Genomic DNA, 27,053 nt, shown 5'->3' with positions numbered 1-27,053 from the left:
TATACTTAAATTCAATCTCATTATTTGATTTTTTTATCATATTTATTTATATTTGGTCTCGTATATTTATAACTTCATCCAATAATATAGATTTCACTATATACTTTTAATGGCACAAATTTAATCTTTGATAAATACCAATTTGATGTCCTAGATTTAAAAAAAAAAATTAAAAGAGATTAAGAAAAATGCAATTCTAGAAATTGTTTTGAATAACATTTTCTCAAAATTAGTATTTTTCTAGAAAAATAAATAAAATTGAAGTAAGTCAAAGGAGTCTTGGGATGGTGTTTTGGCTTTCTATAAAAAATAAAAATAAAAATCCTACTTTCTTATTCATTGGCAATATAAGTTAGAAATGGTAATATTTTAAAGCATGTTTGAAACCTAAATATAGAGTAAAAATGGAAAATCAATCAGGAAAAATGTATTTTCATACACTTATATGAAAAAAAATAAAAAAAAATAAACAAACCCCAATTCATAAAATATAAATTTCAAATAGCTATCTAAAAATAATTAATATTTCATGCATTTTTTGGTCGAATCTAATAGTAACACTAACTTTTTTCTTTCCTCTTCTTCATCTTTTTCTTCGAGATATTAATAAAGCTTACCTTTTGTTGAATAAGATATATTATATCATCTGGACACACCAATAAAAATAATATTTTAAAATACTATATTCAATAAGATATATGGCATCTATATTTGGTTTATAAAATAAATAAAAAAAGGAAAACACATATTACTTTTTAATATTTGATATTTATTTAAAATAAAAATCATATTACATTGTAATATTTGTTATAAAAAAAATTAAATTTCTCACATTATTTGAAAATCGTTTTACAATTTATGATTTATTAAATAAATTTTTTTAATCACAATTTTTTTTTTGTAAAATAAAAATATAGAAAATTTATAAAAATAAAGAAGTTAGATAAAACAAGGTAAATTTAAAATTTATAGAGTATGTATATATCATATTTCAATTTAAAATTATTATATCCATCTATAAAAAATATAATAAAATTTAGAATAATACACTTCATCACTTATTGGATATAAAATGAGTTGTGATAATTTATCTCTTATTCCATAAATCTTATCACTTATTGTATTTTATGTTATTGACAGTAATTAAGTTCGTTTTTTATAATTACATTATATAACTTGTATTTAATCATATATTATGAAAAAAAAAAAGTTTTTTAGGTTATCATTTTTTTAAATCGAATTGAAACGTCTTAAACATTGATTTTGTTTTCATTTCTATCCATTTTCAAGATTGTTCTCATTTAAATTACAAAATAAAACCTTAAGAACTCAGCCAACCAAAATAAAGTGGTGGTCCAAACAGCATTCAAGAAAGTAAAGGGAAATGATGGGAAAATATGGGAAAACAGAAGGGCGGATGAGATAGGGAGCGTGGACCGTGAGGCGAGTGGGTTCCATTGGTTTATTGAAAAATGAAAAATCAGTGAGAAAGGGAATTACAAATCCACCACTTAAATATGTACCAAAGCAGAAGGGAAAAGTGCTTAGTTGGCCAACTTTGACCCGCCTTGTGTGCAGCCTTAGAGATACATAGGGGTGAGCCTCTCGCCCTTTTTCAACCAAACCGTTGGTGTTCTTCAAAACCCAGATCTCCATTTTTTCTGGGTCTGTCTCACTTTCAAGCTATCGTCATTTGTTCGCACTTTCAGAGGTATAGGAGGATTATGGATTCCCTTTTACTACTTTTTAGTCATTGTTGAATATGAGAGCGTCTGATCTTTGTTTTTTACATGGGTTTGTTTATCCTTCATATGTATTGGTGAATTGGTGATCTAGGGTTTCTTCTTCGTGGGTTTGGTTTGTGGTGTGTTGATCTGATGATATCATTTGATTGATTCTTGTTTGGAGAATCTGTGTTGTTGCTACTGCTAAGCCCTTTATTTAGTGCCACTTTAGGATCACAAAGTTACTGTTCTTCTTTCTCCTGTTGAAAAGTTACTGTTCATATTTCTCCTGTTGTTGGTGAATCAGGTCTTTCTTTTCTTATGGTTTGATTGGTTTTCAGTTCAATTTTGTTTGGTGTTTGGGAAAAGTAGATCCTTGAAATACTGTTCAGAATTTTCTGGATGTTGGTCAATCTTCCTTTTCCGATATAGAGTAGACCACCTTTGTCCAATCAGGTTAACATTCGGGTGAAATTTTTTATTGTAAATTTGAAAAGTTTAGATTAGGATTAGGAATTTGGAGAAAAAGGGGATGAGTTGGCTGCTTTTGTAGAAATTGTGTATTTAGCTAGAAATTGGAATGAATTATTTCGGTTCAGATGTATTAAAAAAAAAAAATCATAACAACAAACAAACAAAAAATTGAATAGTTCAGATTGCCTAAAGTTGGCTGAAATTTGGTGATTCAGAAAAATCTTAGATTTGGACCATAAAGGATTAGGTTTTCTGTTAGTAAGTTGCAACCAGGCCGGAAAATGGTATTGGTAAACTATCAATGAAGTTTTGTTTAAAATTCAGGGAAAATGCTAAGTCATTGCTAACAATGCTACTAACAGTTTTGCACTTTTAAAATAATGAAAAGTAAATGGTATTGGTAAACTATCAATGAAGTTTTGTTTAAAATTCAGGGAAAATGCTAAGTCATTGCTAACAATGCTACTAACAGTTCTGCACTTTTAAAATAATGAAAAGTTGCTTCCATTTTGATTTTTGGAATGAAATTTTCCAATGCATATGCTGGACATGCCCATCCTTATTTGTATTGGTTATGCAAATTTTCCATAACATAGCTTGCTGTTCATTTTACTGTTTGGAGATATGTATTTTGGGAAATTTTTTTGCCATTGAAGAAGATGGAGCTTTAATTATTCTTGGTTTCAGTTTTTAGGTCTTGCCTTTTGGGTTATCACTTTGCACTTTACGAGTTTATGATATTAGACCATCAATCTCTTTTTAGGAACTGAAATTTGATATTTTTTCTTTTGGTTGAATTGAATGAAAACCTATACCTATGACTTGTGGCTTGCAGATGAAATTTTGTTGGAAGTTCGAAATTGATTTATTTATTTATTTTTTGGTTATTCATTTTTATTCTTTAAGAAGAATACTTGCAGGGTGGTGAATTTCTCTGCCCCTGATATCTCTGTCCCTAAATTTGGTAGATGCTCTTAACAATACCTTATCTTCTTTTTCAATATTAGAAATTTAGAAGTTTCTGGTCTTATTCCCTATTGGTTGGTAGCATGAAAGATTCTCATGGAGATTGACCACTCTATTGTCATCATAGACATATATTTGGAGAGTGTAGACACTGTCTTTTATCCTTGATTAATCTGTCCTGATTTCCAGCAAGTCATTCTGTGGTTCTTTTATCTTTGTTTCTCATTTCTATGCTGTTCTATGCTGCAAGATTTGCAGTTTCCACGATCTCACAGATTGTCCAATACTTTGAACAGGAAAAAGTAATGGCTCCTGTATCAAGAATTGGCCTTTCTGGCCTTGCAGTCATGGGTCAAAATCTTGCCCTCAACATTGCTGAGAAAGGATTCCCAATTTCTGTTTACAACCGAACCACCTCAAAAGTCGATGAAACCGTTGAACGAGCCAAACAGGAAGGAAACCTTCCCTTATATGGCTTCCATGATCCTGAATCCTTTGTTAATTCAATCCAAAAGCCCCGTGTCATAATCATGCTTGTTAAGGCTGGGGCTCCAGTTGACCAGACCATCAAAACCCTGTCCGGTTACTTGGAGAAAGGAGACTGTATCATTGATGGTGGCAATGAGTGGTATGAGAACACGGAGAGGAGAGAGAAAGCCATGGCTGAACTGGGTCTGCTCTATCTTGGCATGGGAGTTTCAGGTGGTGAAGAGGGTGCTCGTCATGGGCCATCTTTGATGCCTGGAGGTTCATTTGAGGCTTACAAGTACATAGAAGATATCCTTCTTAAAGTGGCTGCTCAAGTTCCTGATAGTGGCCCCTGTGTGACTTACATTGGCAAAGGGGGTTCTGGAAATTTCGTTAAGATGGTTCACAATGGTATTGAATATGGTGATATGCAGCTGATTGCAGAGGCCTATGATGTGCTTAAATCAGTTGGTAAGCTCTCCAATGAGGAATTGCGTAATGTTTTCTCGGAGTGGAACAAGGGGGAGCTTTTGAGCTTCTTGATTGAGATTACTGCAGATATCTTCAGTATTAAGGATGATAAGGGAGACGGATTTTTGGTAGACAAGGTTTTGGACAAAACTGGCATGAAAGGGACTGGTAAATGGACAGTTCAGCAAGCTGCTGACCTATCAGTTGCAGCCCCAACTATAGCATCCTCTTTGGATGCAAGGTTCCTCAGTGGGCTGAAGGAAGAGCGTGTTGAAGCTGCCAAAGTTTTCAAATCAAGTGGTTTTGAAAACGTCTTGTCTGACCAGACTGTGGACAAGAAGAAGTTGATAGATGATGTGAGGCAGGCACTTTATGCATCCAAAATTTGTAGTTATGCACAGGGAATGAATCTTATCCGGGCAAAGAGCATTGAGAAGGGATGGGATTTGAAACTGGGTGAGCTTGCCAGGATTTGGAAGGGAGGTTGCATTATTCGTGCAATATTTTTGGACCGTATCAAGAAGGCCTATGATAGGAATGCAGATCTTGCTAACCTTCTTGTGGATCCAGAGTTTGCAAAGGAGATAGTTGAGCGACAGTCTGCCTGGCGAAGGGTTGTTTGCCTTGCCATCAACTCAGGCATTAGCACTCCGGGTATGTCTTCTAGTCTTGCTTACTTTGATTCCTACAGGAGGGACAGGCTGCCTGCTAATTTGGTCCAAGCTCAAAGAGATTATTTTGGAGCTCATACCTATGAGAGGATTGATACAACAGGATCTTTCCATACCGAATGGTTCAAGATTGCTCAGCAGTCAAAGATTTGATGTGAGCTTCCTGTTGGGGTTCCCCTACCTAATTGAGCAATTATCATTAAACCTAATAATATGGAAGAATTAGGACAGTTTGCTCTGCTACCATGCAGTATTAGCGGTTCTCTAGTATTAGTTCTATTGAGTTTGTTAAACTATTATTGGCCTTTTTTTATTTTTATTTTAATTTTGTGTTTGTGTGGAGATTTATTGCTGGTCTTGCTGGCCGTGTCATTCTACATTGGAGGATCCACTCCTTAATAATCTTATTCCCTTATAAAAATAAGAACATGTATGTTTCCCATCCCAGGGAAGATAAATACTGTTCCATGTGGTGCTTCTTGAAGGATGAATTACTAGACTAGCATTTTCATTTTCCTAGTTTTGGCACTCCTTTCTTTGAATGGTATTTTGTCCTGCACTTTCAATTCCTAATGGTCTTCAATAATGGTAATTATGTTTTCTGTTTTATATTTTCAGAGCAATTGTGAATAGCTCAGATTTGAGTCACTGGGAAAATTTTCTTTTCTCCCTCATTTTTCCGGACAGGTATCAAATATCATATCCTTAGTAGGCCCTTTCAGGGTTTCTTAGTATGGGATATTTATCTGGATGGAGTTTATTTGTATGGTATAGAACTGATTTATAGAGTATAAATTTGTTATGAAAACCAGCAGCCACATGCTTACAAGATAATTAGGCTGAGGACAATGTGTAAAACATGGCTTTTGGAGTTAACCAGAAAATTTTCCACTTCTTTCACTAGGAATTCTTCGACATTTTTTATATAATTCGATACTAATGAAGTCAATGTAATGATAAATCAAGTTAATTTTCTGCATAATTAAGTTGCTGAGATAGGCTCATGAGTAGGTGCAATGCAATTACTGGCTGTGATGCTGCCTGATTGTGAATGCAATACATGAGAAAACTCTCAGATTTTGTGACATGAGGTGGGGGGAGCCAAAACCCTGTTTTAATTGGTAGTTCTGTTCACATGGTAAAGGCATGAGCCAACAAATCCCAGGTCTACAGGAGCTACCTCCTCTGCTGCCTTAGCCAAAATATGAGGCTCTATGCTAGTGACCCAGAGATATTCTAGGTAATTGTGTATTCATTTTCATGGTTCTTATGGCTACTACTAAGCATCATTCCATGTTTTACCTAAACATGCTTTTTGGTAGCTTTAAGAATATAAGCTTTGGAACTCATCAAACTCTTTGTTTCCCAAAAATAACCACATGAAATGAACACTAGGGCTATTTTTGGTTTTTGAAAAATTTAAGAGAAATGAGAAGGGGAAAAAAATGGAGAGGAAGAGTAGAAGAAAAGAAAAAGAAAGAAAAAAAAAGATTTAAAATCAATAAAAAAATTTTACATACTATTTTAAATCCATTTTACTTATTTTTTTCATCAATATAAAGATTAAATAATTTTAAAATATATAAAATTTTAATTAATTTTAATTAGATTTAAATTTCTTTTATATTTTCTTATATGAAATCAAATATAAGAAAATCATCGGAACATGATGAAAATGTTTAATTTCTGAAAAATACTAAGTAAAAAAATAAACATTTTAAGAAAGTAATTTTCTTACATTTGGTTTAATATAAAAAATATGAAAACTTAATCAACTATAATTAAAATTAGTTAAAACTTTGTGTGTTTTTTAATCATTTACATTTTATATAGAAGAAGGAAAATAAGAAAAATAACAATGAGTGGGTCTTTTAGAGTAATAATCCTGTGGTAGAGGAAAAATAAGAAGGGGTGGTAGTGTGTGGCCTTTTAGGATACTTATCCGTCTATATATAAAAATAGTATAATTTATTTATCTATCTATTGCATTTTCTCCTTTTTTTTTTAACACACTAAAATAATAAGATAATCTACTTCTTAAATAAAATAAATTCTAAAAATTTATACAATATTTTTATTTTTTAATATAATTAAAAATAAATATAATAGGTAGAAAAAATATGAGAAATTCTCATATTTGTATCACACTATTAAAATGTTGAACTATTAATTTTTTTATTTAAGTGTTGAATTATCAATTTTCTGAATAGCTTAAACATGTAGGATTTAGATTCAATATGCATATCATTTTCCTTAACAATCTCCCTCACATAAAGAGATATGCATAATTATTTGGATTAATATCCAAATAACAAGTAATTTTGTTGGTTAGTTAATTGGTCATGTTTTATATAGGTTGGATTGGTATTAATCGATAAAATCCTTCTATCAAATCTAATGTTTTTATTTTATCTAATAAGTACTTTGTGTTAGAATTGAGAAATTTGGCTCGAATTTTAGTATTCTCTTATTTATTATCTATGTCTAATATTTAGAAAGAATACACCATCACCCATTCTTATTAAGAAATTGAAAGAAATCTCGATAACAAGAGAAAGAAGTAAGAAAGGAACAAATGTAAAAATAAAAAAAATAAAACTTCTAAAATGAAGGGAGGTAAAAATAAAAAAAATAAAACTTCTAAAATGAAGGGAACTAAACATGTTACCGCCACCTATTCTTACTAAAAAATCAAAAGAAACTTAAAGAAACATTGAGGGTAGTAAGGAAGAAATAGATGTAGAAATTAAAAAAAAACTTTCAAAACAACAAAGCGAACTAAATGGTAAATGCTTTGAATGGAGGCCACTAATTTCAAAATCATCCTATTACGATTATTAAAAATAAGTAAAATAAGTTTTAAAAAATATATATAAATAATTTATTAATTTTTTTTTTTTTCTCATTTCAACACATTTTCTACTTTTGAGACAAAGAAATTCAACTCTTCCAAGGCCTGTCAGTGTAGGTGGCATATCATGAAGTAGTCAAATAAACACGCACAGTCACGTGCCGTCCCTTTGTGCTTGTACTCTCTTATCTGTCGGCTCCTTCTCAAATGTAGACACACAAACAATCGCTCAGGCTCATCATCATCATCATCATCATCTATCCCTCTCTTTCATTCAGCCCATAAACCCCATGTCGGCAAAAGATCAAGCAGTTTCACAAGTACAACCACAGGGTGGAAATCAAGCAACTCTTCCCTTCTTGTTACATGCTTCTGCAATACATTTTTCTTTAAGAGTTGTTGCAGATGTTCCTGTTCCATTTATTATATGCGTATGTTCCTTATTATTTGCCAAGAAATTACTCTACTTCTATGCATATATGTAACGGAAAGCCGCTAGCATAAAACCAGTTGATTATTTTTCTTGGTTCAACATTGACATGGAGGAAGAGTAGAAGATGGGCATGAATTGCCCTCTGCTTCCTGTTTTCTGTGTGCCACGTTTGGCAGATACAGAAGCATGCAATCTGATCAACATCTAGTTAATTGATTTTTCTTACCTTGGGTCCACTTTGAACATGGCTACAGCTTTCACTATTTGAATCAAGAACCCACTCTTGGTTGATATCTACTTTTGTCTTTTCATCCCTCTTTCTTCCCACCCGTTTGCAGGGCTGCTTGCCTGAGGGAGACTTACTGGGAGGTTCATCCTCTGCATGTTTGTACTGAGTCATGATCCCATGGCTTCCCTTGCTGCTTTCACATGTGAGTTGAGGGTGAGTTGGATGCCCGGATGAGGCATCTGAAGCCATGGAGTCGTGGTCGTTGTCGTCGTCATCACCAGCATCATCATTGTCGGTTTTATCTGTTTTCTCCTTGTCATTTTCATCATCATCCACCTCATGATGATGGTCTGGGGAGGCAATATACGTTGTCCACCCAGACTCACTGCTGCTACATTCCTCCGCCTCATCCCCAAGGACTTGGGAAGAGTCCATCACTGTAGCCAAAGGAACAGGATGAAAAGAAGAAAAGGATAATCCAATAAACAAAGGGGACAGAGGCTTAAGTAGGAAAGGTGAATGGGGTATCTCCAGATCACCTTGGAAACCCACTAAGATCTTTATATCTTCTGACGCTTCAGCCAAACGCAGCTTTGTATATGCACAAAGCCCCTTGTTGAATAGCAAGAGTAAATTCACCACCTGGCAATCCTAGCACCTATTGTTTGTCTGGCTTCTGTCACCAGGCGACAAGCTTTTTGTGCCAAATGGAGGGGGAAGTGGGAACCCATCTCATATTATAAAACAATTAACATCCAAATTCATAAATTTGAAACAAGTGGGGTAGTTCACTTGCCCATCGTCCCTCACACCTGAAACCGGCCCCCACCTTTACTTCTCTGCTTATCTCATAAATACAAAGCAGCTTTTAAAATGGAAAAAACAGATGACCCCCACCCCACAAACAAGAGAGAATATAAGACCCATTTTCTTAAATAAGCCTGCAACAGTTCCTTCTCACACTCCTCCCTTCCTTCTGTTTGAATCCTTTATTTCCGTCTGGTCATCAACAAGAAAAAGAAGAAGAAAAGAAAAGAAGACTTTTCCTGTGATAAATACAGAGACCCCTACTGGGGTTTTGGCGTTTAGTATATCAGGTTGGGTGTGGGTGAGGTTGGCAAAAGGTCATTTTACTTTGTGTCCTTCTGCCCTCTTTTGCCGTTGTCTGTCTCCCCATAAAGCTGCCTCACGTCTTTTATGTTATTGAGAAAATATACCCCATGGGATTTTTCTCGGCATATCATCATATTATCACATTGACACCAACAATAACTGCAAATGGTGCAGTGATAGCTCTGCTACTTAAGCATATATATATATATATGTAAACGTAAAAACTGGAATTTGCCTCGCGTTTCTTGTCTGACTTGGGAGTAAAAGCCTAAAGCCAAGGGCCGGGTGGGGTTAGGCATGTCTTGTCCATGACTTTGGAGGCATCCATCCTTTTGGTTGTAACCCACTTTCAATTATTTCTTCTCCATCACTGCCTTTCTCAGTACCGTACGTGTGCCCTCCTCGGGATTTTGCCTCTACACTTGCTCTATCTTATCTTACACATATATGATATGCCCCATCTCCAGCACATTTCTTTTCATTCCCCTTTTCTGTTTTTCTTTTGTTAAAACATTCCAACAATGCACCAAGCTTAAAAAGAAAAAAAAAAGAAAGTACGATCAAAACTCCATCTGCATTTTCTCAGTCTCACTGCTATGTTGAACTTGTCACTTCCAATGAATAATCTATTTGGTGAGGAGTAACATTTAGTGGGATGTTTATCTGAGAACATCTTTGTGAAAAGTGGAGATCATCATTTAGCTAGTAGAAAAAAAAAAATCAGTTCCTAAAACTCTCTTACTAACAAGTCCTTCTCAAAAAGAATTTTTAAATTATAAGTATTTTTACTTCAAATAATTGCTCTTTAACCAAGCATATTGTAAATTATTTTTAATAATATAAAAAGCTTATTTTTTCAATATTTTTTTACCTAGGTTCCATGGAGCCAAATAGAAAAATTGAGAAATAAAACCATTTAATTTGATTCGTTTTCGACAACCATGAGATGATCATCTTAAGGTGATCCTTTTATCGATTGATGCTTCTACAACACTCATAGTCTCTAAAGGATGAAAACCAATTATGTAGTATTTACATCGAGAATTCATGTATTGTATATATCATTAGTTTGATTATTTGTAAGAACTACTCATAATGACGAACTTACAAAATTGATCTGTTTATCATAAAAAGATTTATTGTTTTTTACCGTACTTTACCTTAATTGTTATTTGAACAAGTAAAAGTTATATCTTTATTTGAACGAGGTTTATATCTCAATCAAAAAGTTGTTTCAAACAAGTATCAGAATTTATATCTCAATCACTTGTAGGATGATAGTACAAACAATAAAATTAAGATACACAAGAATATTATCATGCATAAATAACAAAAGTATGATATAAAATAAAGATTCAAGGTATAGAACAATGCAATCAAACTTGATACAAAGTAGTGGACCTAAAATGTATATGTGATGCAAACCTTATTGATCATGCTCTTTGATTAGTACCAATTTGGTGTTGTATCGGACTTAATAAACTCATCAATGCATCTCATGGAACTCATCCATGTGTAAGTTTAGGCCATTTTGTAAGTTATCTAAAACATATGTTGCTCTAAAAAAAAACTAAACAACATAATATAAATGAATAATTAAGAAAGATATCTCAAAGTCATAGTTACAAATCACGTGATTTTGACCATTTTTAAAAAAATTCAAAACTAAGTAACCTACTACAATTTTATGATATGGATGCCTAGCGAGATGTACTAAATTTAACATTATTATTTTGGAATAGGATTAATTTATATATATATATATATATATATATTTTTTTTTTTTGAAAATAAGTTATTTTTTTTTGTCAAAACTCCTATATTTTTTACCTAGATGTAGTAAAGCCATTAATTGTGTGGAGCTCTTTGTACTTCTGCCCATGGGTTTCAATAAATGAAGTAATAAATTTCAGTACGTTGTCAAAACTCTAATGGTACTTCACTGATCAACTATGTCACAACATGTTTGGTATGGGGAATAGGTGAAAAACTGAAAAGTTATTTCTTCATTTTTATGGAATAGTCATGAGCTTTTAACACTCAACATTTCAAAATTTGAAAATAAGTTTCAACTTTTTTTTTTAATACCGTATTTTATATAGAAGTCATTATAATTTCTTTTTTATTTTTAAAAATAAAAATAAGAAATATATTCAAATGAGCACTTATATACGTAATTTTATAAGTTTAGGGTTTCTTAATGGTGACTTTATCTATGTTCTTCCTCTATTCTCTAATCTTCTATGTGCCTACACCCAAGGTTTGAAAAATCGAAAAAAATCATTGAAATTTTGACGGTCTTATCGATTGGGTGAAAAGTCTATTAAGCGATTTTTTTAAAAAAAATTCCGATCAAAAAGCCCATTTTTAAAAATATTTATCCGTATTTTAAAGTTATTTTCTTTCAATTTATCTTTTATTTTAAATTTATATCACTTTTTTATTTTATATTATTCTTTTATTTTTAATTATTTTTCATATTTATCTCATTAATCCTATTTTTTAAAATTACTATCACTTCACTTTTTTTGTATATATATTTATCCTTCTAATTTTATTTAATTTTAAATTTTTTAATTTTAAAATATTAAAAATATAAATTTATTCAAAAATTGCTAAAATATATAAAAAAAATTGATGAAGTTATAAAATTTTATAAATTAAAATTATTTTGATAAAATAAATTAGTAATATTATTTTTAATAATTTTAATTATTAAAATAAATTAATGTTAATAGCAAAAAATTGTCACCACAAATTTGTAATAAAATTTTAGAAATTAAATCTCAAATAAAATATTTTATGTAAATTGATTTAATTTTTTATCTAGAATGTAAAATTTTTTTTTTTTAATAAAAGTAGTTTTTATTTTTTAAAAATAAATGAATAAAAATATATTAAAGGAATTTAAGTTAATTTTTTCTTAAAAAATTTAATAAACATTATCATTGATTATACTTATATCAATTACACTTACAAAATAACTTTAATATATCTATTCTTACTTATTTTATTATTTTTTTTTGAAGTTTTGATAAACATTTTCATGAATTTTTAATAATTTTTGTCCTAATGATATTTTTTTTTTCAAAATATTCATTGATATTTCCGATATATTCATAAAATCTAAGTATCAATATATCCATGTTTACTGATATTTCAAACCTTGACTATACGTCCATTCTCTATTATCAAAGCTCTATTCACCATCACTAAATACTCCCTTAAAGGCGAAGACACTATATTCTCCCTTTTGATTGGCCTCAATCATTTCTTATCCCTCTTACATGTCTCCACTTTAGTGCTTACTACCTCACTTGCAAATTAACCAAGAAAGTTTAGTAAACTTAGCTTCATATTGAGCCATAGTCAAGTTCCTTTGGGTTGATTGTAAAAAATCTTCTACCTTAGAATCTATTAGAAAAATTAGGCTAATCCAATCTATGGTAATCACCCTAGAGGGGGGTGAATAGGGTGATGGTCTCTTTTTGCAAATTTAAACTATCTGAATGTAAGAGACAATTATATGCAAGTATATAATAAATAATAGAAAGACAATTGCATATAAATTAAAAGAGTAGGGAAAAGAGAATACAAACACAAGATTTTATAGTGATTCGGCGCAACCCGGCCTACATCCACTCTCCTCTAGCTTCAATCCCAAGCTTGAGGTTCCACTAATTCAAGGCTTCCAAAACAAGTCTTACAATTGGATTATGGTTCCAATCCACCCTCTTGAACTTTTGGCTCCAAGCATCTTTTACACTTCTCAAGAGATACCCCACACTTGAGAATCTTCATTTCAAAGATATACAAATAATAGATCTCACAAAATCCTAATACAAAAACTTTAAGCTCAAATGATACAAGAAAACTAGGATTGAAATGTGCATTAAAGATATGCAAGTTTTAAAACAATGATGCACTCAAAAACACTCTTTCAAGGTTCAAATATATTCAAGAAAGGTTTGGGAAGGTTAAGCTTATGAAACAATAAAGATTGAAGCCTTTTTATAGAAGAAAAAAGTCAAATTAGTCGTTGAGAGTTCGACCGGTCGGTTGACTAGCTGTTAGCATTCAATGCCTGGTAGGTGACCGTTAGACCTCAACTGCCCCTCGACCGGTTGAGGTTCAACCTTGACCAGTTAAACAACCGTTTTGAAAAAAAAAGAAAGTTTTTTGCACCCTCGACCGGTTGAGGTGGGAGTTGACCCGGACCTTGACTGGTTGATTTGGGGGTCGACTCGGACCTAGACCAATTGAGGTAGAGGTCGACCGATTCCTTATTTGGTTCAACAGGTTGAGCCGTTTTTGGCTCAACAACCAACTTTTTCAACTTAAAACCTTTTAAACAAGTTTGAAAAACATTTGACACAAGGTTTTAGTTGAAAACATGAAATTATCCAATTTTAAAAATATTTAAAACAAAATAACTCTTGGATGATTTTGGTGCATAAGTAAAGAATGTAATGCATGAAAATCCTAGTGCACCAACAACCTTACAAAGAGATCTTATGAAGCTTGGGTCTTGAAAAACACTTCTCTTTGAGGTGATCTTCTTCTTCATGATTTTTCTTTGGTTTGATTTATCTTTTTGATTGCCACTTTGGAAATCGTCTTGTTTAACCACACTTGAAATATAATCATTAGTTCTAAACCTTATTTTGTTATCATTAAAACCGAAATTAACCAAACCTTAGTTTCACAGAATCGTTTAATGCTTCTCTTAAATATTTATCCATAAATAAATTTTCAATTTCCACCAAAGTCATTTGTTCAATGTCATGACACCTTTTAATCATACCCTGCCAATAATTTGCATCCCCCCTTCAAACAAATAACTTGCTAAACATATTCTCAGTTCTACAAAAGTGTGCAACATTTCAAAAAAAAAAATAAAAAATATTCACCTTTTTTAAGCCACTTGTTAGCCTTCCCAAGATTTGGTTCTCCTTGGCATTGATAGGGTTTCCATCTTTAGAAACTCCCTTAACAAACCAACCATTTTATCATTAGATAGAGTTTTTTTTACCATTTTGAGATTGTTGCCTCATTATATTAACCATATCCCCAAGGTCCTTCAAATTCTAGAAAACTCAATCACATAAGCTTCAATAGGTATGGTGATGCTTTTAGATCTTGTAGGTAGATGTTACTTATTTCGAATGATATAGGGATATTTTCAAGGAAGCCTATATAAACCCTTTAGGGGTCAGGGCTTTACTTTTTCTTATTAGTTTTTTTTTTTTTTGGATTCCAAAGAAAAACCCTAGCTATCCTCATGGGAGAGAGAGAAACCCACTTTTCTCTTATGCCTAGAACCATGAAGGGAGAGATTGAGAGGAAGATTCTTAAGCATACGAGTTATATGATGCTTATGATATTTTTCGTATTAGATTTGATTTGGGGACATCCAAATCGCAAGTAAATAACTATATCTCTAGACCTAGGTTTTAACATGGTTTTTATAACCATTGTTTTCCATTGGATTAGATCTAGAAAGTCCTAAGGATAGATAACATGTACCATACGAGATTTAGGGTTATAGAATGGAGAAATCCAAGATTCCTAACAATTAGTTTTAGAGCCCTAAGGTAGGTTTGAGTATTTTAGATCCCTTATAGGGTGCACTCACTTTTTTTTTTATAGGGTGTGTTTATTCATTCTATGACCCAATTGGATGAATATATGTTTCTTTCTTGAGATGAGTTGTAAGCCCCATAAAGGGTATAAGAATTTTATTTTATTATAAAAATATTTTCTTTTCAATTGATGAGTTGTAAGCTTCATGATAAAAGCATGAGATTTTTTTATTATTGTAAAATTTTATTTTTTATTTTTTATCCATTTATTATGACTTAAGTGAAAAGAAGGATTTTTGGAATTTTTTTTAGAGATCCTAAGGCGATCCAAGAGAAAAAAAGGATTCTTGGAAAATTTTTCTTTTTTAATCCATGGCAGCATAGTAATGTTGACTTTGACTCAAAATTAGGGCTTCTTCTCATGAGTTTCTTAGGGCAAGCCACAAATGATTTTGAAGCTTAAGAAGTCAAGAATCCAATGCTTGAAACAATTTGCAAATTGGAGTTGAAATGATGAAGATATGATTCATTGAAGTAAGACTACGCAAACGACATGCTATTTCGGGATTAAGTTTGAGCCAAGTTCTTTTTTACTTTCTACGCTCAGTTTTGGGCCTTTTTCTAGGCTCAATTGTTGGTGGCAATTTGGTATTTTTTTAGGGTTTTTCAATTTTCATTGACCCCAATATTTGGTTGTAGGTTTGTGTGGTTTAGATTTTATCTAAATTTATTATCAATTATGCAACAAGATCCTTAAAGACCATGGAGAATATTTTGCTTAATTATTCCTTTGATTATATTTTTATGCTATATTTATTTTGGCATGTGTTATAGCATAGAATATATATTTTGGTATCCTTAATTGGAACTAAATTTTCATATATTTTTCAAAATTAGAAAACTTATTTAAATTGGAATGTGGATGGTTAGGAAATTTTATTTTAAGAAAAAGGTAAGTTGGAAAATGTTAGGACTGTATAGTTGTTGGCAATTTTGTTTCTTTTTATGTTTGACCATAAAAGTCTTTTTAAACAGTGACTTGCTCTCCATTGAAAATCAAAAGTTGTTATTTGTCCAACCAAGAAGTTATGGGTACGTCTAAAAAAGGTTTGACTTGTGACAAATTAGTTTATATTGAGATATTAAGAGAATTGATTTTTGTTTTGATTTAAAATTGGTTTTTTAATTTGAGCAAGACCGCTCAAAGGCTTTGGAGCGCTCAAGTGCTCAAGACTGTTCAAGCAGGCCATGATGCTCAAGTGCTCGAGGTGCTCAAGCAGTCCTTGAGTTGGCTTGAGCGATCATGTTGATTTTACCGAGATTTTCAAACAAATCTGATTTGAAACTCTTCCAAAATCGAGATTCTTTGGGTTTTTGCTTATAAATATCTCTCTAGTAACTCCTAGAGGCGTTATCGAGATCAAAAAGAGGAGAAAGTTCGTTGAGAAACCTCTCATTCTTTTGAGAGGGTTTCCTAGAGAAAAAGCCTAGATTGCCACACAATTCTCAATCTCTCATTCAAAGAATGATTCTTTGAATCTTGGGTTGAAAACCCTCGTTACTTCGGAATGGTTGAAGGATCTACTAGAGAACAACAAGAGGTTGTTGCATCATGAACGTGAATCAAGTTGTAGGTATTGGAAAATAAGTCTTTAGGGAAAAGTGGTCAGCTAAATCCGTGTAACTTGATTTTGAATAGTGAATTTAGATTAGCGGTCTTAGACTTCATGATTTTTTATCTTCATATTTAGTGTAAGGGTTTTTCACATAAAATTTTTTGTGTCTCGTTGTATATCTTTTATCTTCTTGCTTCCATTATGATTGATATTTTCTTGATTGATTGGTTAGTTTGTTATTGAGATTATTAGGATAGTTATCTTGGTGGTTATGATTGTTATCCCTAACATTTCTCGAGTTGTATTTTGGATATTAATAATAATTATATTATTTTATCTCTAACCAATCACAGGTTTCAATTAAACATAATGATCAAAGGGTAAACAAAACTTAGGTATAAATATAAATATTTATTGAAAATTTTTAATCACCCATTCACCATCTCTTCTGGATATTCCTTATTAGACTTTTGGTGGTTTTTTAGAAAATGATTAAGAGCTCCATTTCCTTTCCTAAATTAATTCTTAGCTACTTAAAATCTTCTTTAGTTTTTGAGATCTCCAAGAATAAATTTTTTTTCCTTTTAAGAAAGAGATCTTAATTTTCCAAATCCTTATAAAACAAGATTTTCCTATTTTGCACAAGACTTTGATCTAAAGAAAATGAGTTAATTTTTGGAAATTTATGATAGATAATTGATAATTAAGAAGGTTACCAAACTAAGTGTTATAAAAGTATTTTGGTATACTTGATAAATTTTCATAAGAAATATCTTTCCAAATATTCTTTATTTAGAATTGGATGTTGTTATTTTTGGGTTGTTATTTCCTTTTGTGATATATATATGAGTCAACATTAGATTGTGAAATCCGCACATACATTATTTTTGTTTTGTTTATTTCATTAAATATTTTAGAAAACATTTATTCATATTTTTATCCTAACTTATTTTAATTTAAGGTTTCCTTTCATTTAAGCAAACAATTAATATTTTTAACTTAGAACAACATAATACATTAGTGTTGATCCTAGAAGATGATAAGCCCAATATTACAAGAAATGGTAATCCCATTTTTTGTGTTTTTTTTACTAAGATTATCATATATTTAGACTTTGATTTAATAATAATAAAGATTATAAATCATTGACTACTTTGAATAAACCCTTAGGGCATATTTGATATGTGAGAATGAGGAATGGAAATGAATATTTTGTTTCCATCCCCATTCCTCCTTGAATAGGAATGAATTTGGTAATTCCAATTTTTGTGTTTGGATGTATTTAGGAATATAAGGTTGAAATGATTATTTATTTTTATTTCCATGTTGAAATATTTATTTTCATTTATAAAAAAAAAACTTTCACACTATGCATAGTTTTCAAGAAAAAAAAAACCATTTTGGTGTGTGATTTAAAAACATATTTACTGTAAAAATTTATACTATGATTAATTATTGTTCTTGACAAACAACTTTTAAAAATAATTTGAAACTCAAAAAAATATATAATGACTCTAAAAATTAATAGACATAATTAATGTTTTAAATTCTTTAATAAATATTCTAATTTCTAAGAATAATTTGAAATTAAAAAACCAATTAATTAGTTGTAGATTAAATAAAAAAATTTATAATATGATAACCTTAATTGAATGTCAAAGGTGTGCATGAACTCATTTATGCCTTAAAAAAATTAAACTTTTTTTATTTTTAAATTCATTTAAAATAAAATAGTATTACCAATTATTAATTTTATATTAATATGATTTATTTTCAACAAAATAAATCAATTATGCTTTAATAATATAGTAATATTCATATTTTATTAAAAAAATATTTATTTATAATTATAAGACTATTTTTATTTTTAATAAGACTTGAATTAAAGTTAGTTTATATTATATAAATGAAATTTACAATTTTTCTCATTAGAAAATCTAAATAAAAAAACATTTTTAAAAATAAGCTATCTAAAAAGGTTTTTGATTTTTTAATTTTTGAAAAGCGTTTTTACAAATAAGTTATATTAGGGAATTAAAATGCCTCATACCAAGGGATGAAATCCTACTTATAAGTGAAATTTCATTTCCTTTGAAATCATTATCAATTCCATTTTCAATCTTAAATGAGTTATCCAAACATGAGAGTGGATGAGAAGAAGAACGAAATGCTCATTCCCACTCTCCATTCCCGCATACCAGACATGGCTTTGGAATCATTCTAGATTTCATTCTCATCATCACTTGAGTTATCCAAAAATGGAAATGGAGAAGAGGAATAAGACGTTCGTTTCTACTATCCATCCCCATGTACCAAACATGGATAGGGCTAGAGGTATCCAATGGGTCGTGTTGGGTCGGTACAAGTCGATATTGATCAGGCCATTACAGGCCAACGTGTCGGGCTAGCACAACCCACTTAAAAATGGTGTTGGGTCGAGCCGACCCATGCAAGGAAAAGAGGTGGCCTGACACAACCCATAAGTTCGTGGGCTAATCGTGTCGGGTCGAGCCATGGCCTATGGGCCACCCACTTTGTTAAAAGTTTTAATTTAATTTTTAAGTAATTTTTTCTTAAGTTTTTTTCATTATTAAGTAAAATTTCTTTTTGTTACTTTAAACACCTCTAATAATTATATATATATATATATATATTTTTTATTTTTTATTTTTTATACACTTCTAATAATTATACTTTTTATTTTTTACATTTATATTTATCGAGTTTATAATTGTAAAATTTATATAAATGTTAGTTTTTTGTTTTTAAAAATAGTAAAAAAAAAATTATATTTGAATTTGTTTATTTTTATCAAAATAAAAATAAATTTAAAATAATGGAATATAAAAGGAAATGAAATATAAAAAAATAATTCTTTTATTCAATATTTTAACAAATTACATGAAAAAATAAGGAAAAAAAAAGTGAAAATTTCATCACTATAGTTTGAGCACATCCCAACTAGGTTGACACCCACCCAACTATCAATCATATGCATTACTTAACCTTTAAAAATTAGCTACATTTAATAGATTTAAAAGAAACGAACAACATATAATTCTTCAATTATCATATTCACTTTTGACTTTTTATTCAATCTTCATTTTTCTTTTATCATCTTCAATCATCATCAATCTCTTGAACATCATTGTCTACATAGAGAAGCAATTTCTTGAAAGCTTCTTTAAGTTCATCCTCTAAAGTTTGAAGTCTTATGCGTCCATCTTCCCAATCCTTCAAACATGTCAAAAGCTTCTAGCATTTTTGCTATAAGAGTTGTCATCCTGTCTCCTATTATATTTGAAGCTAGAGAAAAAGAAGATTTCGATGCTACAGTAGACACAGGTGGGGTTAGTAGATCACGTGTCATTTTAGATAGTACAGGAAAAGTAGATTCATAAGATTTCCACCATTTCATAATATCAAAATTTTGTACTTCATTAGAGGATAGGTATGAACAATAATCAATATCTAAATATTTTAAAAGATCACACCTACTTGAAGGACCAACTTGTCGCTTTCCCTTAGCTAATTGTATAAAAAAAATGGATCATTTCCAAATGTATATGAAGTTATAGTACTTGAAGAGACATTACCATATTTATTCTCATAATATTTATATAAGTTGTTTAATTGTTCATATATCTTATTCTTTGGTTCGAATGGTTGGTTCATACAAATAGCTAAGTAATTTAAAATATTTTCTATACCTTTAACCTTAACCCTTGGATCCATACAAGCAGCTAAACAATAAAGTGATGGAATAGTCTTCCAATATTTCAATTTTTTTTTCCATTTGTACACATATTTCACTAAAAAGGGGATGTTCCTTATATTGTCGAAACACATCACTTATATTGCAAATACATCTAAGTTCTATACAAGATGTAGGAGTATACAATATAACACATGTTAGTATTATCATAAAAAACCTTCAAGAATTAAAAAAAAACAAAACCTTTCTCCCAATCATCAGAAGTTACTATAATTTCACCTGTTTTACTATTGCCATAATATAATAGTATGTTATGATACCTTACACAAGATTCTAACATTAGGTAGGTAGCCAACGATGACCAATATCATGACGAAATTTTCTCTTCTTCAAACCTATTGATTGACATAAAGTAAAAAATTCTTATAATTTGTTAGATGAATCAAGAAATAGTATAGTAACCGGATAGCTTGTAATGAGGGTGATATTAATATTAAACCATCTTGTACTATTAAATTAATTATATGACACATACATCTCACATGAAATATTTCACCTAGTGGACCTTCTCTAATTGTTCTTACAAATAAATTTATGATACTTTTATTATTTGAAGCATTATCAAAGGTAGGACTAAAAATTTTGCTTTATATCTCATATTCTCTAAAAACACTTGTCAAAGAATCATATATGAAAGGCCCATCATGAAGATGTAATATTTTACAAAAACCTAATATTTTCTTTTGTAATTTCATATTTGAATCTATATAATGTGATGTCACACATGTAAAAGGTTCATTACTTTGATTAGTCCATAGATTTGAGGTCACATATACAATACCACTATGATTTTGAAATTCTTCAATTACTAATTGTTTTTCTTTTAGGTAACATTTAATTACATCATTACGAGAAGTAGTCCTAGGAATTCTATGATAGACTAGTTGGACATACTTTTGCATGAAATGTACAAATCTAGGATCTTCTCCAAATGTCAGTGGAAGCCCTATACTAGCTATCAATTTAGCTAACCCTTCTCTTAGGAATTGTTGATTGCATATAAATGGGATCATTGAAGATGTACTAGATCCTATTTTGTTTTGACTTATTTGGGATCGTCTAGGATCTAATGCACCATGTTTTTTTATACATTGTTCGACATGTCTTTTAAGGTGACTTGTGCCACCACTAGCTTTGCAACTATATGTTTTTTTTACAATACTTACATTATGCTAGATTTTCTACCTTTCCTCTTGTATTTTGTCTATTTATTATAGTAAAGTGATTCCATAGTATAGATGTGCGTCTACTAGCCCTAGGTCTTTTGCATATGGGATTGGGTTGGGGAAGGTTAGAGGGAGAGACACTAGAGTAGGTGGATATCTTGTCATCTTCAAATGGATTAAATTCATTACATGCATCAATACCAAAGTCAAGGTTTTCTACATCTAGGTGATGAGGATCCATTTTTAATTTTAGAGGAAAAAAAAATAAGGGAAAAAGAAAGAAAACAATAAAATTAAATATATAGAATTAAAATAAATAAATGAAATAACTAAATATAAATACTTCAACCTTATGAATAATGACCACTTGTAGAGTTGGTAGATATTTTTAACACTTGTAGAGTTAGTAGATATCTTTTCACTTGAGAGAATTTCAATTTAGAGAATTGTGAAGAAATAAAGTAGAGAGAATTGTAAATAATATAAAAAGAGAATAGAGAATTGTGTGGGAAAGAATTAAAATGAAGGGTATTTATAAAGAAGTATTGATGAGTCATTTACTTATTTACCCCTAAAACTAGTCGTTATATAGTTGTTGAGAGGGGTATTATAGATATTAGACATAAAAATATTAATAGTGAGTAATTTGCTTATTTATCATTTAAATTAACTGTTATACAGTTTTGTTGGGAGGGGTAATATTAATATTTGACATTAAAAAAGTAAAAATAATTATTAATTTAGTTTTTTACCCATCAAACTAATTGTTATATAATTGTTGAGAGGGGTATTATAGACATTTGACCTGTAATAAAAAGTAAAAAGTAAAAAGTGAAATTTAAAAGGGTCAAGTGGGCCGGCATGGTAGGCCGCGTAGGTTGTTTCTTTAGGCCTAGCACAACCCGCTCCTTTTGGGCCGTGTCGGCCCAGCCTGCTACAGTGTCGGGTCGTGCCATGCCACGGGCCAAAATGGGTGCCCCATACAATGGACACCTCTAGATAGGGCGTGTTTGGCACAGAAGAATGAGAAGTAGGAGTGAACATCTCATATATTTTCTCTTTCATTATTATGTTTGAATAACTTAAATGGTAATAAAAACTTATTCCAATGGGAATGAATTCTTATTTATAAGTGGGATTTCAATTTATTCCAACTAGGAGACATTTTGATTCCCCTAGTTGAACTTATTTTTAAAAATAATTTTCAAAAATTAAAAAAACTAGAAGCTTTTTTTAAGATAATTTTCAATCAAAATTAGGCAAAGTAGCAATTAGGCAAAGTAGCAATTAACAACTAGTAGTTTAGTTTGTTACAACAGCATTAGTTATTTCTTGGTTTAGTTATGTTTTAGTTTTCTTTTGTTAAAACTCTGTTAGCCTCTGTTTTTCTAAACCCTGCTATATATATAGCAGAGGGGTTGTATTGTCAAGATATAAAAGAAATCTCTCTTTCTCACTCTCTTCTTCTTCCTATCTTGGTATCAGAGCAATAGTGCTCACGCATCAATGGCCGCTGTGAATCAGACTACTGGAGAGGTGTTACATTCGGATCCTTCAGCTGAAGCTAGAAGAGGCAATCCGACGACCACAGACGAATCTTTGAGAATGGTAATAAGCCCTTTGAGTCAGCTTATTACGATGCGTCTGGAGGATGATAATTTCTTGATGTGGAAGTATCAAATTGAAAATGTTGTACGGGGTTATGGTCTTGAAGGTTTCTTGTTTGGAACAGAGCAAGTTCCACCAAAGATGGTCACTGATAAAATAGGGGTTTTGGTTCCAAATCCCAAGTTCAGAGATTACCAACGCCAAGATCATCTGTTGATTTCTTGGCTTCTATCTTCAATCGGAAGTGCGTTCTTGCCTCAAGTTGTTGGGTGTTCTTCAGCTTTTGAGGTATGGAATACAATTTCCCAGAATTTCAATTCTCAATCTTCTGCAAAGGTTATGTTCTACAAGAGTCAAATGCAGATGTTAAAAAAGGATGGTCTGACTATGAGAGATTATCTTACCAAAATGAAGAATTATTGTGATCTTCTTGCTACTGCTGGTCACAAAATTTCAGACACAGATCATATACTTGCTATAATGCAAGGTCTTGGAGATGAATACGAGTCTGTCATTGCTGTTATCTCCTCGAAAAAGTCTTCTCCTTCTCTTCAATATGTCACCTCGACTTTGATTGCTCATGAAGGAAGAATTGCACACAAAATCTCTTCTAATGATCTTTCTATGAATTACACCTCTCAGTATTCTAATAGAGGTCCTTCTTCCTCTTGGAACTCTAATGGCTACCCTTCTAGTGGTTTTCAGAATAGGAATCAATTTGGAGGAAATCAGGTGACTAGAGGGTCTTTTGTTCATAACAGAGGAAGAGGTCGTGGCAGAGCTCAAGGAGGAATCAAGCCTCAGTGTCAACTATGCAATAAATTTGGTCATACTGTTCATCGTTGCTTCTATAGGTATGATCCAAATTTCCATGGGAATATGCCTGCTAATGGACCTACTCCTGGTGTTTTAGGAAGTGGTGCAAGGAATGGAGCATCTGGTTCAATTTCTAGTGCTGGAAATGTCAATCTCACTGAGTATGATGCTCAAGAAAATCAAGATTACTCAGAAATGGAAGCAATGGTTGCCACGCCTGAAGATCTTCAAAATTGTTGTTGGTTCCCAGATTCAGGAGCCACAAACCATGTTACTCATGATCTTGGCAACCTCAATTCTGGTGCTGAGTATAATGGTAACTCAAAAATCCACATGGGAAATGGGACTGGACTTAAAATTTCACACATTGGTTTATCTGTTTTTCCTTCTTCTTCTAGTCCAAATAAAGTTCTTTTCCTTAAAAGTATTCTTAGAGTTCCTGCAATTAAGAAGAATTTGTTAAGTGTTTCTCAATTTGCTAGAGATAATAATGTTTATTTTGAGTTTCATCCAAAGGTTTGTTTTGTTAAAGACAAATCTAATCACTCTTTACTCTTGCAGGGCAATCTGCATAAAGGACTCTATCAGTTCAACCTATCAAAGAAACTCTTTGGAAAAGCATCTGGTCTTTCTTTATCAAATGGTAAAAATGAACTTACATGTTGTAATGCTTCTCTTGTGCATAATGACAATTTTGATTTTCCTGAAAAGACCAATTCTAGTTTTCATGTTTTTGATCTGTGGCATAAAAGGCTTGGTCATCCGGCCTCAAAAATTGTAACACAGGTTCTCAATGATAATAAAATTCCATTTTCTACCAAATCTGGTTCTTCAATTTGTTCAGCTTGTCAGCTCAGGAAAAGTCATAATTTGCCTTTTCCAATTTCTCAAACTGTGTATACTAAGCCTCTTCAATTAGTTGTATCAGATTTATGGGGGCCAGCTCCAATCAATTCTTCTTATGGGTTCACATATTATGTTTCTTTTGTTGATGCATACTCTAGATACACCTGGGTTTATTTCTTGAAAACTAAGTCACAAACTAGAGAAGCCTTTTTAATGTTTAAAGCTCAAGCTGAACTCCAATTTGGTTGTAAACTCAAAACGTTTCAAACAGATTGGGGTGGTGAATTTAGAAGTTTGAAAACCTATTTTGAACAAAATGGTATAATACATAGGCTTTCATGTCCTCATACTTCAAAACAGAATGGCATTATTGAAAGAAAGCATAGACATATAGTGGAGTTAGGTTTGACTCTTCTTGCTCAAGCTTCTCTTCCACTTAAATATTGGCCTGATGCTTTTTCCATAGCTGTTTTTCTTATCAACAGGTTGCCTACTGAGGTCTTAAAGCAAAAGTGTCCCTATGAGTTTTTGTTTAATTCTAAACCCAATTATTCTCAACTTAAGGTGTTTGGCTGCCTTTGTTTTCCTCACCTAAGACCTTACAATAAACATAAACTAGATTTTAGGTCCTCACCTTGTACTTTCCTTGGTTACAGTTCTAAACACAAAGGGTATAAATGCTTAAATCAGCAAGGAAGAATGTTTATTTCTAGAAGTGTTGTCTTTGATGAAACTAGGTTTCCTTTTGCAGATAGACTTCAAAAACCTGTTCAAATTGTTTCACATTCAACGGTTGGTCTTCCTTGCATTCCTTTAGTTAAGAACCTAGAGCCACTAAGTGTCAGTCCTTCACTGTCACTTCCCACATCTTCAGCTCAGTCAAGTCATCAACTTGATGAGAATCTTGGTTCAGACATTAGGCCTGTTCAACAAGATTTATCAAACACTGATTCTTCTTCAACTGTGCCAATTCTAAATGAGTCAACTTCCATACCTTCTTCTTCTAATCTATATGCTCTTCCTGGTACAATTCCTTTATCAACAAATTCAGATGAACCAAATGAATCTATCAATACAAGACCAGTCACTTTCCCACAACAGCCACATCATATGGTTACGAGGTCAAAGAATGGTATTTTTAAACCAAAAGTCTATACTGTTGATCTTAATGTTGAAGAACCTAATACTTTCCAGGAAGCAATCTCTCATCCCAAATGGAAAGAAGCAATGGATGAAGAATTTAGAGCTTTGATGAAGAACAAGACTTGGTCTTTGGTTTCTCTTCCAACTAACAGAACTTCTGTTGGGTGCAGATGGGTTTTTAAACTCAAAAGGAATCCTGATGGTTCTGTCTCTAGGTACAAAGCTTGTCTAGTAGCAAAGGGCTACTCTCAAGTTCCTGGTTTTGATTTTTATGAAACCTTCAGCCCAGTTGTGAAGCCTACTACAATTAGAGTTGTTCTTGCTATTGCTGTTTCTCAAAGCTGGTCTATAAGGCAGTTGGATGTCAATAATGCCTTTTTAAATGGTGAATTGCAAGAGGAAGTTTACATGGACCAACCTCCAGGTTTTGATGGCAAAACCAATCAAGAACAAAAGCTAGTTTGCAAACTACATAAGGCCTTGTATGGCTTAAAGCAGGCACCTCGGGCTTGGTTTGACAAACTCAAGATTTCTCTTCAACAGTTTGGTTTTTCTTCCACTAAGTCAGATCAGTCCCTATTTGTAAGGTTTACCAACTGTTCTTCTCTCTTTGTTCTTGTTTATGTTGATGACATTGTTGTGACAGGGAGTAGTAGTCAAGAGATTCACGAGCTTATCTCAAGGTTAAGGGGTTTGTTTTCCCTTAAAGATCTTGGTGAGCTTAGCTATTTTTTGGGAATTGAGGTAAAGAAAACTGCAGATGGTGGACTTCATCTTTCTCAAAAAAAATACATTCAGGATTTGCTCAAGAAGACTAAAATGGATGGAGCTAAGTCACTTCCCACTCCTATGCTTTCTGGTCTAAAACTTTCAGCTGGAATGGGTGATCCAATTGATAATGTTTTTGAGTACAGAAGTGTTGTTGGAGCTTTGCAATACATAACCATCACTAGACCCGAGATTGCTTTTAGTGTTAACAAGGTTTGCCAATTTATGCAGAAGCCTTTAGATACTCATTGGAAAGCTGTCAAACGAATTTTAAGGTATCTCAATGGCACTACAGATCTTGGTATTGTGTTGAAGCCATCAGAAACTATGAAT

The 27,053-nt window shown here is 31.7% G+C and overlaps 2 protein-coding genes across 4 annotated transcripts; one reads left to right on the top strand and one right to left on the bottom strand.

The window, feature by feature from the left end:
- The first annotated feature begins 1,420 nt into the window (after positions 1–1,420).
- On the top strand, positions 1,421–5,232 carry LOC100246134 (6-phosphogluconate dehydrogenase, decarboxylating 2). Of its 3 annotated transcripts, none has more exons than XM_002270948.4 (2): positions 1,421–1,711; positions 3,461–5,232. In XM_002270948.4, the coding sequence occupies exon 2, from the start codon at positions 3,470–3,472 to the stop codon at positions 4,925–4,927; it is 1,458 nt and encodes a 485-aa protein (XP_002270984.1). In that variant the 5' UTR covers positions 1,421–1,711; positions 3,461–3,469; the 3' UTR covers positions 4,928–5,232. The 3 variants fall into 3 exon arrangements, with proteins under 3 accessions (XP_002270984.1, XP_010654343.1, XP_059593989.1); XM_010656041.3 differs by having other exon boundaries at positions 1,531–1,711; positions 3,423–5,232; XM_059738006.1 differs by having other exon boundaries at positions 1,531–1,711; positions 3,415–5,232.
- A 2,452-nt stretch (positions 5,233–7,684) lies between these two features.
- Positions 7,685–8,975, bottom strand: LOC104880654 (protein SOB FIVE-LIKE 3-like). The gene has a single exon (XM_059736585.1). It carries the CDS (start codon positions 8,720–8,722, stop codon positions 8,267–8,269), a length of 456 nt encoding a protein of 151 aa, XP_059592568.1. The 5' UTR covers positions 8,723–8,975; the 3' UTR covers positions 7,685–8,266.
- Positions 8,976–27,053: the final 18,078 nt, after the last annotated feature.

Source organism: Vitis vinifera, chromosome 1 (assembly GCF_030704535.1).
Source record: "Vitis vinifera cultivar Pinot Noir 40024 chromosome 1, ASM3070453v1".
Lineage (NCBI taxonomy): Eukaryota > Viridiplantae > Streptophyta > Magnoliopsida > Vitales > Vitaceae > Vitis > Vitis vinifera.
The sequence above is the reverse complement of the archived record's forward strand: the minus strand, read 5'-3'. Positions and strand labels throughout refer to the sequence as shown.